General features: G+C 34.7%; 1 protein-coding gene across 1 annotated transcript in view; it reads left to right on the top strand.

The window, feature by feature from the left end:
- The window catches only part of TACR3 (tachykinin receptor 3), a gene marked incomplete at both ends in the record, with an annotated part of 54,613 nt that overhangs the window by 14,107 nt on the left and 24,464 nt on the right, over positions 1-16,042 (top strand). The window contains 2 exons of the mRNA XM_081114248.1: positions 5,316-5,504; positions 7,145-7,295. Coding sequence (XP_080970374.1) covers positions 5,316-5,504; positions 7,145-7,295 — 340 coding nt within the window. The remainder of the gene's footprint in view (positions 1-5,315; positions 5,505-7,144; positions 7,296-16,042) is intronic.

Genomic DNA, 16,042 nt, shown 5'->3' with positions numbered 1-16,042 from the left:
ACTCTCTCTAAAAATCAATGGAAAAAACTATCCTTGATGAGGATTAACAAAACAAAACAAAACAAAAAAACAAGCTTCCAATGGATGCATCCAAGAATTTCAGTTTCTATAAAAAGTGACTTTAAAACTATTTTAGATGATGTCCTAATTGGTACAATAAGAACCCAATCTTAGTTATTATACATGAAATAATCATACTCAGGAGACTAACTTATTTGGGAGTCTGTTTGGTGAGGGAAGAATGGTAGTGAGAAGCTCAGAAAAACACCTAGGAAAAGCTAATGTGACCACTTCAAAGATATATATTTCTTTAAAGGAAGAAAAAAGTACTGAGTGAGTATTTGAGTGAGTTTATATCTGAGATTCGATCATTTCTTCTCAAGGTCCAGAGAATGTTTATCTGGATGAGCTTAAGCAGCCATCTCCTTCATGCCTGCTGTTAAGCAAGTTATTATTACCGGAGAGAGCCACAAAATAGGGAATAATGCCACAATGGATTCCAACTCACTAATTTCAAATTGGTCTTCAGCAGTGTCTGGCAATTCTACCCACTACTTTAGCCAATTGACTCTTTCTGCAATATTTCAACATTTTTTTTTTACTTTCCTCAGACTATTACCATGTAGCAACACTCTATTTCAAGCATCAATCATCTCTCACCCAAAGCAAAACAACAGTCAGGTAACTCATTTCCCTACTTCCATTCTTTCCATCCTTCAGTCCATTCCCCAGACTAAAATCTGATTACTCTCCTTCCCTAATTGAATTGCATCAATTACTTTCCATGAGACAAAAATAAAATCTATAACCTGTATTACAAGTTTGTCTCAAACCATTTTTCCCCTTCACTTTCTGTGTTTCAATTACCCTTTCATTACTCAAGTGTAGAATGCTTCTCTCACCCTGACTCATCATGTGGATTCCTAGGGCTGCTGTAACAAAGCGCATAAACTGAGTGCCTCAGAACAACAGAAATCTATTGTCTCACGGTTCTGGAATGATGGTGTTGTCAGGGCCATGCTCCCTCTGAAAGCTGTAGGAAAATCCTTTCTTTCCTCTTCCAAGCCTCTGGGGATTTGCCGGCAGTCTTTGGAATTCCTTGGTTTGCAATGCATCACGTATTCCTCCATCTTCACATGGCCTTCTCCATGTGTTCCTGTTTCCAAATTTCTTCTTTGTACCAGTCACTGGATTAAGACTCACCCTCATGACTCATTTTAACTTCATTCCCTATATAACGACTCTCTTTCCCAGTAAGGTCACCTTCTCTGATACTGAGAGTTAGGATTTCAATGTATCTTTTTAAGGGGACACCATTCAAAACTTAAAAGCCAACCATGAGCATAGGATTTTTTCACATAGTGCTTCTTCTCCAAGAAGTCTTCTTTGCAACTCCACCCTTCTGTCACCTTGCATAGCCACCTGTCCAACTTTCAACACAGAATGACTTTTCCTAGGGAAGATTGATTCACAATCCTAATATATAAAAACTCAGGGTCCGTAATGTCCAAAACGACCGAAGACTCGACCGAATGCCAGGCTGTGCACGCAGCAGGCTCCGGTGGGCAGGGACTGGAGAGCGAGCTGAACTGCTGACCTCTCTGGGAGAGAGAGAGACAGGCCTGATCAGTGGCTACCACGGCTGCTGGTGAGGCCCAGAGAGAATGAAAAGCAGGCTACAGATCAGACCCTGCTTCTTTCTCTTTCTGGGCCTCGCCAGCAGCCGTGCCTCTCTCTCTCTCCGACAGATCAGCAGTTCAGCCCCCTCACCAGCAGCCTGGGGTGGCTGTTGATCAGTCCCACATCTCTGATCAGTCCTAGAGATAGGCCCAGAGACGCTGACTGGCATAGAAACTGACCAATCAGAACGTAATCTAGGTGAACTGCGAAGGGAGAACCTAAGGTGGGGGCTGAGGAGGGGTTTTAAGGGCAGCAGCTGTTTGGTGTAAGGTGTAAGAAAGCTGTTCAATTTTTTAATGACTGGTTTGGCAATATAGTGCATATGGCTGGCTATCAGTCCAGATATAGGGATTATGTAATTTTGTCTGCCAAGAGCATCTCCTCCTGCTGAAAAAGGCTTTCCCTCCCCATTTAAGCAAATCTATCCTATATAATCTATCTATACTAATAAAAGGGTAATATGCTAATTAGACTGGGTCAACCAGCCATCTTCCAGATGTCCTATTTCCTTCTGGACAAAGCCAAGGTGGTGGGGGCCAAGGCAGAGGCAGTTAGGGGCAATCAGACTGGCAGGGGAGGGCAGTTGGGGGTGAGATCAGGCCCGCAGGGGTTTAGGGGCAATCAGGCCAGTAGGGGAGGGCAGTTGGGGGCAACCAGGCCTGCAGGGGAGAGTAGTTGGGGCAAGATCAGGCCAGCAGGGGAGGGAAGTTAGGGGTGATCAGGCAGGCAGGCAGGTGAGCGGTTAGGAGCCAGCAGTCCGAGATTGTGAGAGTGATGTCTGACTGCCAGTTTAGGCCCAATCCCTGTGGGACATCCCCAAGGGGTCCCCCATTGGAGAGGGTGCAAGCTGGGCTGAGGGACAACCCCCCCCACCCCCGTGCACGAATTTCATGCACTGGGCCACTAGTCTAAATATATTTTCTCAGTAAATGAATTCACATGATCATATATGCCTGGCCTTTGTAACACCATATCTATAATTTCACATTCATTGGTGAGATTATTTAATTAATATCTATCTACTTCAGTAGACTGTGAACTCTGCCATCTTTCCTTATGTTTGTATTACTACAGTGTTTGGAATACCACAGCAGGCATTCATTAAATGTTTCGCTGAATGAATAAGCAATAGCTCAGATCAGAAATGACAAAACTGTCAACTTGAAGTTTTAAAATTTCTACTTTTATTAAAGTGTTAGAACATAAATTGTTTCCATATAATATTCTACCTGTTAGGGAAATTTTCCTCCATCATTAGGCTAATTGTCTAAAAAAATATATAAGAAATTTGCAGTTTATTTTGAATTATCCATGCTACAGTAGCTATACAGGATTCTAACCCTACTCATGTCACTCAATTTCTCTTTTTAGTCTCAAAAAATCAACTGTTTAAACATCCAAATTGTGTTCAGAAATTCCAGAGCAAAAGATTATAATAGAGTTTGAGAAATATTCAGTTCAGTAAAAGAAAATTTATTGATAATTGCTGTGGTTGACTCTGGAAACACCCAAAGGACAACAATTTAATACAATGAGAAATACTATGGTGAGTTATAATCAGCAATAATGGAAACAGAAATGCCCAACTACAATTATTATCTTTATATGTTTGACTTTTATTTTTTATGTTGCACATGAATACTTTTGGATTCATAAGGCAAAATGCAACTTCTGATTCTTTGGAAGGCATCTAGCTCACATATATTTTTTCTCTCACAATTCCTTACCTAAATGGCTATATTCAAAGCCATAATCTGTATCTATATGGACTTTGAAGACTGGCAGAACTAGTTTAGAATTCCAGCTCTTACCATCTGAGTCATTTTGAGAAATTTCTTAAGTTTTTTAAGCCTCAGTTTTCTTTTCTGCTAAGAAAAAAAAGATAATATTATTTTATTGACTGGATTAATCTAGATATTAAATATATATAAGGTGTGTAATTGTAATAAAATGCCTGGTAATGATTGACAATCAATAAATGTTGCTATTATCTTCATCAACATAAGCATGAGAAGTAAATTTTAAAGTTTTCATTTTACATTCTTTCTATGATTTACTTTATCTTCTTAAACCAAGATACTGTTTTGATAATTGCTTATATATTCAACATGCACTTTTACCTATTGACTGTCATATATAATAAATTAAGAATATTTCCTTTAAGTAAATTATAACAAAAGTTAATATTACGAATAGTATACAGATAAGTTCCAATATTCTACTGCAGATCAAACACCTAATAATTACAAAAGCACAAAACAAACACAAATTAATTAATTATCCTTATTTTTATTCTTATTTTGAGGTATTTATTCTTAAAGTTAAAATGTTTTTGCTTAAGTAATACTAACTATCTGATGAAAGTGTTGCCTTTTAAAATTTGCATAAATCAGTATATGTTTGAGACACACAAAATGGCCAACAGTAAAAATAAAACCATTTAAATAATGTGATTTATAACTAGAAATGCAAAAATGTAATTAATTTGTTGTACATTATTTTTTTCTCTATTAGCCAAAATTTGGCAGTTAGCCATATTACGCAATTTAAAACCAGATTTTGATCCTTCCAGACATATTGTCACTATTTTACTAGGTGAATAAAAGTTGAATTTGGTTACCATATTCAGAGATTTGACAACTTCTAAAAAACTACACTCTAAAAATCATATGTAATGTGTGATTTTTAGAGCCTCAAAGATATTTTTTTAAATATCTTTCTTTATTGATTTCAGAGAGGAAGGGAGAGGGGGAGAGATAGAAGATGAGAGAGAATCATTGATCGGCAGAACTCCTGCACGCCCCTTACTGGGGATCGAGCCCGCAATCCAGGCATGTGGCCTTGGCTGAAATCGAACCAGGGACCCTTCAGTCCTCAGGCTGATGCTCTATCCACTGAGCCAAGCCGGCTAGGGCATCAAAGATATTTTTATAAAAATTTTATATATTTATGTTGATAGATACTATGAAAATTTTCATGATGCAGTATGAATTCAATTCTGGAGGTAGCAGGAAGGCATAGCCTCAATCACACTTGATTTATTCATCTTTATTTGAATCCTGAACTTGTCTCTTCATGCTTTTAGATGGAAATGTTGATGATATCCTTTATAGGGGTTCTTCATCTTGATCAATCATGTAGGTGTTACCCATATTGTCACTAGAATATCTTTTAAAAACTTAAACATATCAAAGAAAAAAAAATGGAGGTCTTGAGGTACTGAATTCATTTTTTAAGCACTTATTACTCACATTTCCAATTCCATTCAGCAGACCTTTATGAATGCTGATAATGTGCGAGGCACAGCACCAAATAATCAAAGCCTTTAACTTACATTATTTTTATTGATCTTGTCTTCACCCATAAGAGGTGGATGTTCTTATTTCTATTTTTAAAATAATGAAGTTAAGGTCCAAAAAGGTTTAGAAAAATGACAAAATAGGATTTGAACCAAATTTGTCTGATTCCAAAGACTATGTTGTAGTTATTACTCTATGCTGCCTCTACCCAAGCAAAATCCTTATCAACTTGTTTACTAGAAGAGAAAGAACCCTGGCCACTGAAACTCCTTTGAAACTACTTTTTAAACTTCACTAACAAGAGACTGACAAAATGGTTTATTTGTTTTCATATAGGTATATGGCCATTATTGATCCCTTGAAACCCAGACTGTCTGCCACAGCAACCAAGATTGTCATTGGCAGCATTTGGATTCTAGCGTTTCTACTAGCCTTTCCTCAGTGTCTTTACTCCAAAACCAAAGTCATGCCGGGCCGTACTCTTTGCTATGTGCAATGGCCAGAAGGTCCCAAACAACATTTCACGTAAGTTAAGTTAGTTCTCTATTGTAATTTTCAATTCAATTTATTGAACAATTAAGGAACTGTAGGTTGGGAGCAACAATTAAACAGATAAGACATAGGTGTTTGCCTCAATGTCTCACATATTACTTGTGAAGACGGACACATACAAATATTAACATACATTATGACATGGTCACTAAGTTGGTGTAAATTATAAAGATTTATAATTGAAAAAATGTAATGACTTCTGTATGGGACAGCTCTGGAGAATTTCCTAGAGGAGGTAATAAGCTCATTGGAGATGAAAGCAATACCCAGAGGAGGGGAGGGTTGTTATTGACTGAGAAATGAGTGAGAAGGGAGAAACTAGAGGCCAGAGGTGTTGATTGCTCTTTTAAGAAGCCTGGTTGAAAGGAAGGGGAGTCCTGGTAGGCTCTTGGTTGTGTTCCTTTGTTTTAACATTAAAAAAATTTAAACACTAGGTTGAAAAGAAAATAGGAATGTTGTATGATAGAATTTGACATTTCATATTTTGGACCCACCTTAAAAAAGATGAAATACTGCTATTTGTGACAACATGGATGGGTCTTGAGAATATCCTTCTAAGTGAAATAAGTCATAAGGGAAAAAGTCAAGAACAATAGGATTTAACTCATATGTGGGATATAAAACTGAAAGCAACAAATGAACAATCAAGACAAAGAAATAAACAAAACCTCATAGACACAGACAATAGTATGGTGCTGATCAGAGGGAAGGGAGGGTGGGGAAGTAGTAAAGGGTAAAGGGAGTAAAAAACAAACACCAAAGTATTGAGAATATTAGCATACCAAACTCTGTAATTACTTTAAAGCCTCTTAAGAAAGAGGAAGCCAAACAAAAGTTTATACAAATTCTAATTCGACTGTTATATTATTGTTTACCTTCTATTCCTCCCTAGTTGCCTCCTTATAATTTTGATTGAAGGCAATGAAATCCTAGAATTTTGTTTGATAATGTATAACATCATGACTAGGTTGTGACTGATACGTCTATATATTATTTACCAAATTAACAATGCAATGAAATGTTCCATGACTTTGGAAAAATACATGTAAATGTCTTTACCTGATTTTAAAAATCACTGTCAAATAGCTTGTGAATTCAATGTGGCTCACAGTATCACGTAACATTTTTTTTTCATTTGGATGAAAAATAATTTATTTCAAGTATGAATGATGTCACTGAACATATAGAATAGTTTTACATAGGAGAAAATATCATCAGTTGATTACTTTATTCTGCCCCATCTCTTTTCTTTTGACGATACGTTTAATTAGGTTAACCCACTACTTACCAAGCAGAGGAAAGGCATTTATCCTGACCCTCTAGGCAAGGAGGTGGGGATGGGGTGAGGTGTGGTTTAGATGAACACTGCAGCTCAGCTATGTTTTTCATGTATAAAGTAAAGATGGATTGAAATCAACTGGTAGCATTTGGACAACTGTAGGCGACAATAGCTTGGTATGTTAATGAGTGTGAAATGAAGACTTAGAGAAAATGTGGAAATATTCTTTAGCATTTTAAATTATGATTTAAAATGGCATGAATTCAAAATCCCACTATTTCATCCCAATATGCTCTTCAGCATGTGAGTTTTGTTGTTGTTTTTTTAATTTCAGGTACCATATTATTGTCATTATATTGGTGTATTGTTTCCCATTGCTTGTCATGGGCATCACATACACCATTGTTGGAATCACTCTCTGGGGAGGAGAGATCCCGGGAGACACCTGTGACAAGTATCATGAGCAGCTAAAGGCTAAAAGAAAGGTACTGTTACATATGATTTACCTAGCATTTGTGTAAGTTGTGGCACATCAGAGATCGAGAATACCTACCTATGGTATTTTAATACTGTATAATATCATTTGATGCTTTGCTTCTACTTTTATTTGTCTCATGTTTTCTTTCTTTTTATCCAATTTTTCTTTTTCTTTTTTTTTTTTTATCTTCTATAAGCCACTGATCATGTGCAATTTCAGTCTGTGGTAGAATAGTCACTTCCCTACAGAAAGACTTTTTAATTACCTTGTTCAGAGTACCCTCAATTACTCCACAAGAAACTTCTAAAATCTTACTTTAAGTGGAGTCCTATTTACTATATTTCTGAAGTTCTAGCTATGTTTCTCCTTTATGTAACAGAATCCTCTGATGCACTTTATAATTTTCCAGAAGCTTCTTTGATCCCAATAATGGCATCTCTTTTATGTGTTATAATTTCCTAATATCCATTTACCTATCTCTCCTTCCCTACTCTCCTGACACCGTTCCTCACCCTTTCCCTCACCCCACATTTGATTTCTACATAGCCATCATGTATAGCTGATTAAAAGATGAGAGCTGCATTAATACTCTTCTACAACTTATTGGGTGACATTACAAAGCCAACTTCTGAATATTCACAAGATTTTTCAACAAATATTCAAAGATTAAACAAGAAATGCTCTAAAATTATAATATTGACATTTACCAGGATTTTTAATTAAGATTTTATTCAGACTACCATTATGTGATTCAGTGAGTGAGATTTTTGATAAATTTGTAGAGTTAAAAAGAATCACAGTCATGTATTCCATCTCCCTCTCTCCAACTGATGTGTACCTAATGCAAATCTGAGAGATTTTTCCAAGGATAAGAGAGTCATGCTAATTATGCCAATTATTATTTATTCAATTTATGATTCACTTATTTATGTAGAACTACCTACTACATGGATACTTCCCTTAAAAAACTCTGAACATCTTAAAAATCCCTTACCTAAAAACACTCACTTAACAACAATAAAATTAGGTTTTAAAAATTTAATGTAGAAAATGGATTTCATTTTAGTACTAATATGTTTTTCTTCTGTTATTGACAAATAATGGTAGATAAGACTTACTTTCAGTTAATTTATTATGATCTCTAGTATTTGAAAACAAAAAGTATACATGATCTTTTCTACCTAATTTCAGCCTATAACACTTATTTTTTATTTTATTTCTCTTTTTTAAAAAAATCTTGAAAATGAAGTGCACAAACCACCACATTATGCTTTTAGCATCTAAAAAAGGATCTTAAACTAGGAGAATGTCAATAACTTGGTTGTCTTAAGTGAACAGTTTCTCTTTTGCAATTTCAACCTTCATTTCATAACATCCTACTCATATTGAAAGGTGATCTTTGGAGATATATTTTCTTATAGCTGTGTTTTAGGCAACATCACATAAAATAACTGATGTGATGTTCTACATATTTCAGAATAATTTCTGCCTTGCTATTACTCACTTAGTTTCCTGTGTTTTGTTTCTTATTGGTTTAGGCATCTTTTTTTTTCCTTAACAGTTTTCCCCTGTTCACTCCTAGAAAATTTTAAATAAGTCCAATAATTGTATATGATAGCTCCTTTTTCTTCATATACATGAAATATTTTTCTAGCAAGAAATTAAAATTTAATGAATGTTACTTTTTATTTTTGCACTGAGTCCCAGAAGGAACAAAAACAAGAGAGGATACTCTGCCTTTGCCTCTGTATAACTTATAAAAGTAAGACATAAATATTTCCTTATGATTTCATTCTCTAATTTTAAAGTATAAATATCAACTTAAATGGAGAGTGTAATCCTTTTGGAATGTTTAAAAAATATAACACATTTAAATTTTTCAGTCCATATGTCTTTCTCTCAGATTGTGTTCTAGGTTGAAATAATACAAAATGACATTTATGTTATGGACTTCCTATAATAAATTACCTTGTTCTTAGAATGCTTTCACAGTCACTTATTGGTATTACTGTGAGTATCACAAAAGTAACACTGTTTTCCAAAAATTTAAAATTTCAGAATATAGCTAGCTCTCCTCTAAATTGCTTTTTTTTAAAATCCGAAATTAAATATTGTCTGGTATGTTTGAAAGAGTTATTTCTAGTAATTGTGCTATATTTATACTTTAATATGTCTACTTAGGTCTAAGATATAGTAAGTCCTTCTCTGAATGGGCCAGGTAATTATATACTGTCTCGTAGAAAATACATCTTTGAAGTTACAGATTTGACTTCAGAGATAAAATAAGAGAGTTATTGATTAAAATAGTGAAAATTCATTCTGACTGTTCGAAAAAACAACAATTCCATGAACAACACTGAGCCAACCTCCTAGCAATAAAAAATAGTGAATGTTGATTGAGCTCCCAAATACATATGAACTGAAATAAATAAAAATTTGACAAATCACTGAGAAAATCTTTGCAACTATTGAGAAGCATTGCTTCCATTATTCTTTCTCCTACAATCTTTAGGAATTAGGCTTAATTTCAAACCTTATAGATTAAATTCTTTAAAGAACAGCCAGTAGAAATAAATTACATATCTATTATACAGAACCTTGCATGTCTAAAAAGTTTCAGAATAACAATCCCCACTTGATCTTTGCATAAGTTCTGCCAAAATATGTATTCCCTTTGAAAATAATACTAGTAGATCTAGCTAGCACTAAATATTAAAAAGATGAAATATTAGTCTTAAAAAATAAATTAATATCTCTAGAAATATTTCCTTATTATAAAAATTAGTTTGTTGAAGAACCTAAAAATCAATATTAAAATTCTATGGCTCCAAACAATTTACTAAGGTCTAGAAGGTAATCTATGGAATTGACTAACATTTGAGTCACATGTATAGTATACTTTCAAAAATGTTAGCAAGCACATTAATAAATTTTCTAATATAAAGTATTTTATAATTTAAAAAGACTTTGAATACCTCATAACACAGCCAAAGTTATTCTCAATTTATAGCAAATATTCTAGGTCTTAAAATTCTGCATGTTATATATCCATTGGCTTTAAGTATGTCTATTTAAATATGTATATTGACTTAATAGTCTCTTTAATGTAACAAAGTAGTTAACATAAGAATGCCTGCACTTGAAATAGAAATACCTTCAGACAATTGCAAAATATAAAATATCACACAAAACTCAAGGTCTTGTCTAAGTTAGTGCTTTTTTTTGTGGTAATTACTTATTATTTTTGCCAACATCTTCCTTCAGGAAATGTGTACAGACTACTGTAGGATTGATATAAAATGTTTTTGCAGTTCAAAAAATCTCTTCTAGAATGATAGATCTTATCAGAACCTAAAATTTCATGAGTCTCTTTTGCCTTATTGCTATTTTGAATTAAAATCAAATGCAGTATAAGGAAAAATAAGTAAAGGGGGCTAACAGATCTCATATTTAGGATGTTTTGGTAAAGTAAATCAAATACACTCTTTAATTTTTTTTCAGTTTTGGCAGTAGCATCTGTTTCCTAAATATCTAGATGTAAAACATAGATGTTGACTCATAAGCCATTGAATATTTATTTGAATTAAATCTTATGTATAACTAGAGGCCCGGTGCATGAAATCTGTGCACTGGAGAGGGGTGTCCCTTAATCTAGCCTACACCCTCTCCAATCTGGGACCTAAACCAGCAGGGATTGGGTCTAAATTGGCAGTCGGACATCCCTCTCACAATCTGGGACTGCTGGCTCCCAACCACTTGCCTGCCTGATTGCCCATAACCGCTTCTGCCTGCCAGCCTGATCACCCCCTAACCACTCCCCTGCCAGCCTGATCGATACTTAACTGCTCCCCTGCTGGCCCAATTGCCCCCAGCTTCCCACCCCTGCTGGCCATCTTGTGTTGGCCATCTTGTGACCAATGGGGGAGGCCATCTTGTGTAAGGGCTTGACTGTCAATTTGCATATTACCTCTTTATTATATAGGATTTGTATATCCATATGACTCCAATTTTAACTCATACACTTAGAAAACAAAAGATTTGAAATCCATCTCCTAGTATTATCCCAAACTAAGACTACATTATTGAAAAAAAAAAAGTAATGGAATTAAAATTATTGATTATGACAAAACTTATCCCAAAATATATCTGAGTTTGCCAGCATCTTGGAATAACTATTTAGAAGATAAATGCTAGAAATCTAGTGATTAGCAAGATGGAAAGAAAATAAATTATACTAATTAATAGATATATAAGTTGGACATAAAACATATATAATATATAAATGATTAAATTATTAAATTTATCTATATAAAAAATAAATTGTGGCTAGATAGGGAATGAAAATAGTTATATCAATTTCAATTCATTCATCAAAGGCTATTCATTAAATTTTTCTATTGTCGAAGTACCATGGACGAAATTTTTCTCATATCAGGAAAAACATTTGCAGTCTTGTGCTATCCTTATAAATCAGGTAAAGAAAAATGGACTATTGTAAACTGTATTACTATTTGTTGAATGTGGATGCTTCAGGTGTGCTGATGAAGAGAATGATGTCCATCTGGAAGGAGGGTTTGAGGGACATGCTACAAGCTCATACCTCAGTATTAACTTGTTCAAATTGATCAATAACAAGGATATCAGTTCTGTGACCATGATAAATAAATCAACAGGTAAAGACAGAATATTAATGACTGAATTAGGAACTGAGCATCGTGCCATGTGACTGGTAGGTTGCATATGCTATAGGGTCTAGATCTCTTGGCTGACTAGAAAGAATGAGGTCTTGGATGTCAAGGATCCGTTTTCTAGTTCTTGCCCTGTCTATGTGTGATCTTAGACACATCTCTTTAATTTTCTTAGGCTCTGTTGACTGAAAATTGTGGAAGTTGTAGGAAGGACCTTTTGGAATTAAAATCTGTAGTTCTAATGCTCAGCATGATGCCTTTTATATAGCAGACACTTAATTCGTATTGATATTTCCTCTTTCTTCTTCCATTTTCTACTTTTTTCAATATAGAGAGCCTAAAATTACACGTAGAATTCATGTCCAGACATTTATATCTGATTCTCATTTTACGCTTTTTAGTTAATCAAGAATTTGTATTTAAGACCATTGTAGATTTTATCAAGATTTATACTCAAGATAAATTACATTAAGGCTAAAATCAATTTCCAAGGGGCCTAAAGTTGCTTTGTTTTTTTCTAATTATTAGTTTAACAAGAAATATAAAAGGTAAATTTTCTGTAACTATATTTAACCAAGAAACAACAGCAGGTCAACAAAAAAGAAAAAAAGTTATTTTCAATTGTTCAGGTTTAGCCTATAAACCTCTTACTCTTGGAGAAATATTCATTAAAACGAGGTGACTCAAGAACTTGGTAGCACATTTCATTCTCTGTGTTTTAATATTTACATTATAGTTTATGCTATAAATCTGAATTTTTGCTTCACCATTATCTTTTTGTTAGCTACCTAGATTTAGCAAATAAAATAATACAATATGAATATATTTTTCTAAAAGAGAGCTTATTGTGCAATATCCGTATTGGTAAATGTTCAGAGTAATTGAGAAACCGCTGAACTATTGGCTCTGTGAAGGAACTAGAATTTTTCTGTCTGGCATATTACCCATAACCAATTCTTTATCTTTATGTACTTCATTTGCTTGTTGTAATAAAAAACTTTGATATTATCCACATGTCTTAGATTTTAAATATTAATACATTATATAGATGTACAAGCTTGTATATAATGCAGTGTGATTTACTTATCTTTCTGTCACTCCTCATTTCCATGCCTTTAGGACACATTTTCACTTATTTTCATGCATCTTTCCCCAATCATTTGTCATAATAATATTATATTATTAATCATAAAACCACATATTCCTTTAAAATATTTTTATATTTTTAAAAAATACATACCTCATGTATCCTACTTTCTTTTGAAAACATGTATTATTATCCAGGCATAAAACCAACATTTCAGTAGTAGATTTCCTAGGGAAATGAAAATCAAGAACCATAAAATATGTTTGTAAATTTCTCTCATGTATCACAATCTCTCTCCTCAATGAAGAAAAATATTGTAAACAATTTTATATAGAAGTTTTCAATTATTTACCAACTATTATTCGTGCACATATTTTGAAAAACATGTGTGTTTTTATAGATAAATCAATAAACACCAATAGGACATATCTGTTTTTTATATTTCTAAAATTATATATCTAGTTTAACCCATTGGAATATGATAAAAATGTATCCAGTTGGGTCTTTAAAGGCCTCATTTTTATAAAAGAAAAGAAGTAAACCAAAACAAAGTTAAAAAGGCAAAAACACCTGTAATTTATGATAAGAAAGAATAATATTACCATGAAATACTTCTAATTAAAACATTGGAATTTAAAGAAAACTAACAGCTATTTGTTCCCACTGGCTAACGTGGGCCCTCCTTGGGCCTGTACCTGCAATCAGGAGTGTCTTCTACACCTGAGCTTTCCATTGATTGCAATTGCCATTTTCTTTAAACACCTCGATTAAATCTTTTCCAAGCTCTGTAAGTGTGACAATGGATGGGAAACATTTTGAAAAGCCTAAAAAGGTTTCTGTGTGTTTCTTAACAGTAGTACTTGGAAACTAGGAATGTTATTACTTTTCAAAAGATAAAAGATGGCACTTTAGAAGGAATTACCTGCTGTCTCTGAGAGCTTGCAATCACTTGAGATGGTTTCTATATGGATTACCCGTTAACATTTCTCATCCCACAATTACTGGGGCCAGAAAATTAGAACTAGATTCGAGCATCATGGATTTCTGAAAGAAAAATGGAACTTAGCATATAAAAATCTATAACAAGTGGGATAATTCACAGTATTCAGGATACATATATACACACACACAAAGAGTATGTCATTGTAGATATTAGAAAATTTCTAAATAGATTAGATTGAGTCACACTCTTCGAGCGATTTCATAATTTGTTTGTTATTTAAAACTTAGATCCATCTGAAGTTTATTTATTTTAGCTGTGGATGAGACTTCCGTTTTATTTTTTAGATGCTTCCTGTTTTACCTACTACCATTTATTGAGTAACTCATTTTTTCCAACACTAATTTAAAATCTCACAATTGTCATTCTAATGTCTCAAATGTGTTTGAAATTCAGTCAGTATTTTCTTTTCTGTATCTATAGCCTATCTGGCTGTTCATGCATTATCAACACACTGATTAAATTAATCAAGCTTTATAATGTATTTTAATAGCCCTAGCTATCAGGGCAACTCTCTACCCCTATTTACTCTTCTTTATTTTTCCAGAATTTTCTTAGATATTCTTGCTAGTTTATTTTTACATATAAAATTTATAAATATCAGTTTGTCTAGTTTAAAATTATTTTTATTAATGAAATTGGATTATTTATTAACTTTGATGTGTGGATAAAAAAAATGGCATTCCTTTATGTAACTCAGGCAATTGAATGTAGTGACTAGAAATAGATTCTTAGTAGGTGTGCCAAGTTCAAAGGCTCACTCTGGCACATATCTTGAGCAATATAAAATATTGCTCTTTGGAGAGGTTATAATCCCTATAAAATGAAATGAAATAATAATACATACTCATGTAGTTGCATAGAGATTAAATAAGGCAATACATATCAAGCATTTTAAAAAGTGCCTGGCTTATAGAACTGATCTCAGTAAATAGTACCTATTACTTCAGGCAATATATTGTGAATATATGTGCCAGTATTGTGAACATCAGAAAGCATCATAAGGTAGAAAGTAAAAAGTTATCAAACTGGCCATTTATTTTTTTAAACATCATAGTGATCTATATTTTATAGTGAGTCATAGTTTGCAAATAACTTCCACATATATATTATTCATTTCTCATATTTTTTTCTTTTTTTACAGAAAAATAAAACTGAGTCTCAAACGTACAAAATTAATAAGTGCCAGAACTTGGACATGAATCCTGGACAAAAGATTTTAGGGTTGTGTTGTTTTAAAGAATTCAAAGGACCGGGTTTCAGAATGACATTTTATCTCTGAACTAGAGGCCCCATGCATGAAATTTGTGCACTGGGGGGGGGGGTGGTTTGGGGATCTCACAGCCCAGCCTGCATCCTCTCACAGTCCAGGAGCCCTTTGGGGCGCAGGCCTAAGCCAGCAGTCAGACATCATTAGTGCTGCTGCAGAGGCGGGAGAGGCTCCCACCACTGCCGCTGCACTCGCCAGCTGTGTGCCCTTCTCAGGGCTTCTGGCTGAGCAGCGCTCCCACAGAGGGAGCGCACTGACCACCAGGGGGCAGGTCTTGCATTGAGCATCTGCCCTCTTGTGGTCAGTGGGCGTCATAGTGACGGGTCGTTTGCCATTCGGACGATTTGCATATTAGTTTTTTATTATATAATACTAGAGGCCCGTTGCACAAAAATTTGTGCAGTCGGGGGGGAGGGGGGTCCCTCAGCCCGGCCTGTGCCCTCTCGCAATCTGGGACCCCTCGGGAGATAACGTCCTGCTGGCTTAGGCCTGCTCCCGGGTGGCAGAGGGCAGGCCCAATCCCTAGGTGCAGTCCCTGGTCAGGCTCAGAGCAGGGCCAATTGGACAGTTGGGGCACCGCCCCCTGTCATGCACAGAGCAGGGCGGATTGGGAGGTTGTGATGCCACCCTCAATCACGCTCAGGGTAGGGCCGATTGGGGGGTTGGGGCACCGCCCCCTGTCACACTCAAGGCAGAGTCGATGGGGAGG

Source organism: Myotis nattereri, assembly GCF_964212035.1.
Source record: "Myotis nattereri genome assembly, chromosome: 1".
NCBI lineage: Eukaryota > Metazoa > Chordata > Mammalia > Chiroptera > Vespertilionidae > Myotis > Myotis nattereri.
Note: the sequence above shows the minus strand (reverse complement) of the source record. Positions and strands in the feature narration are given on the sequence as shown.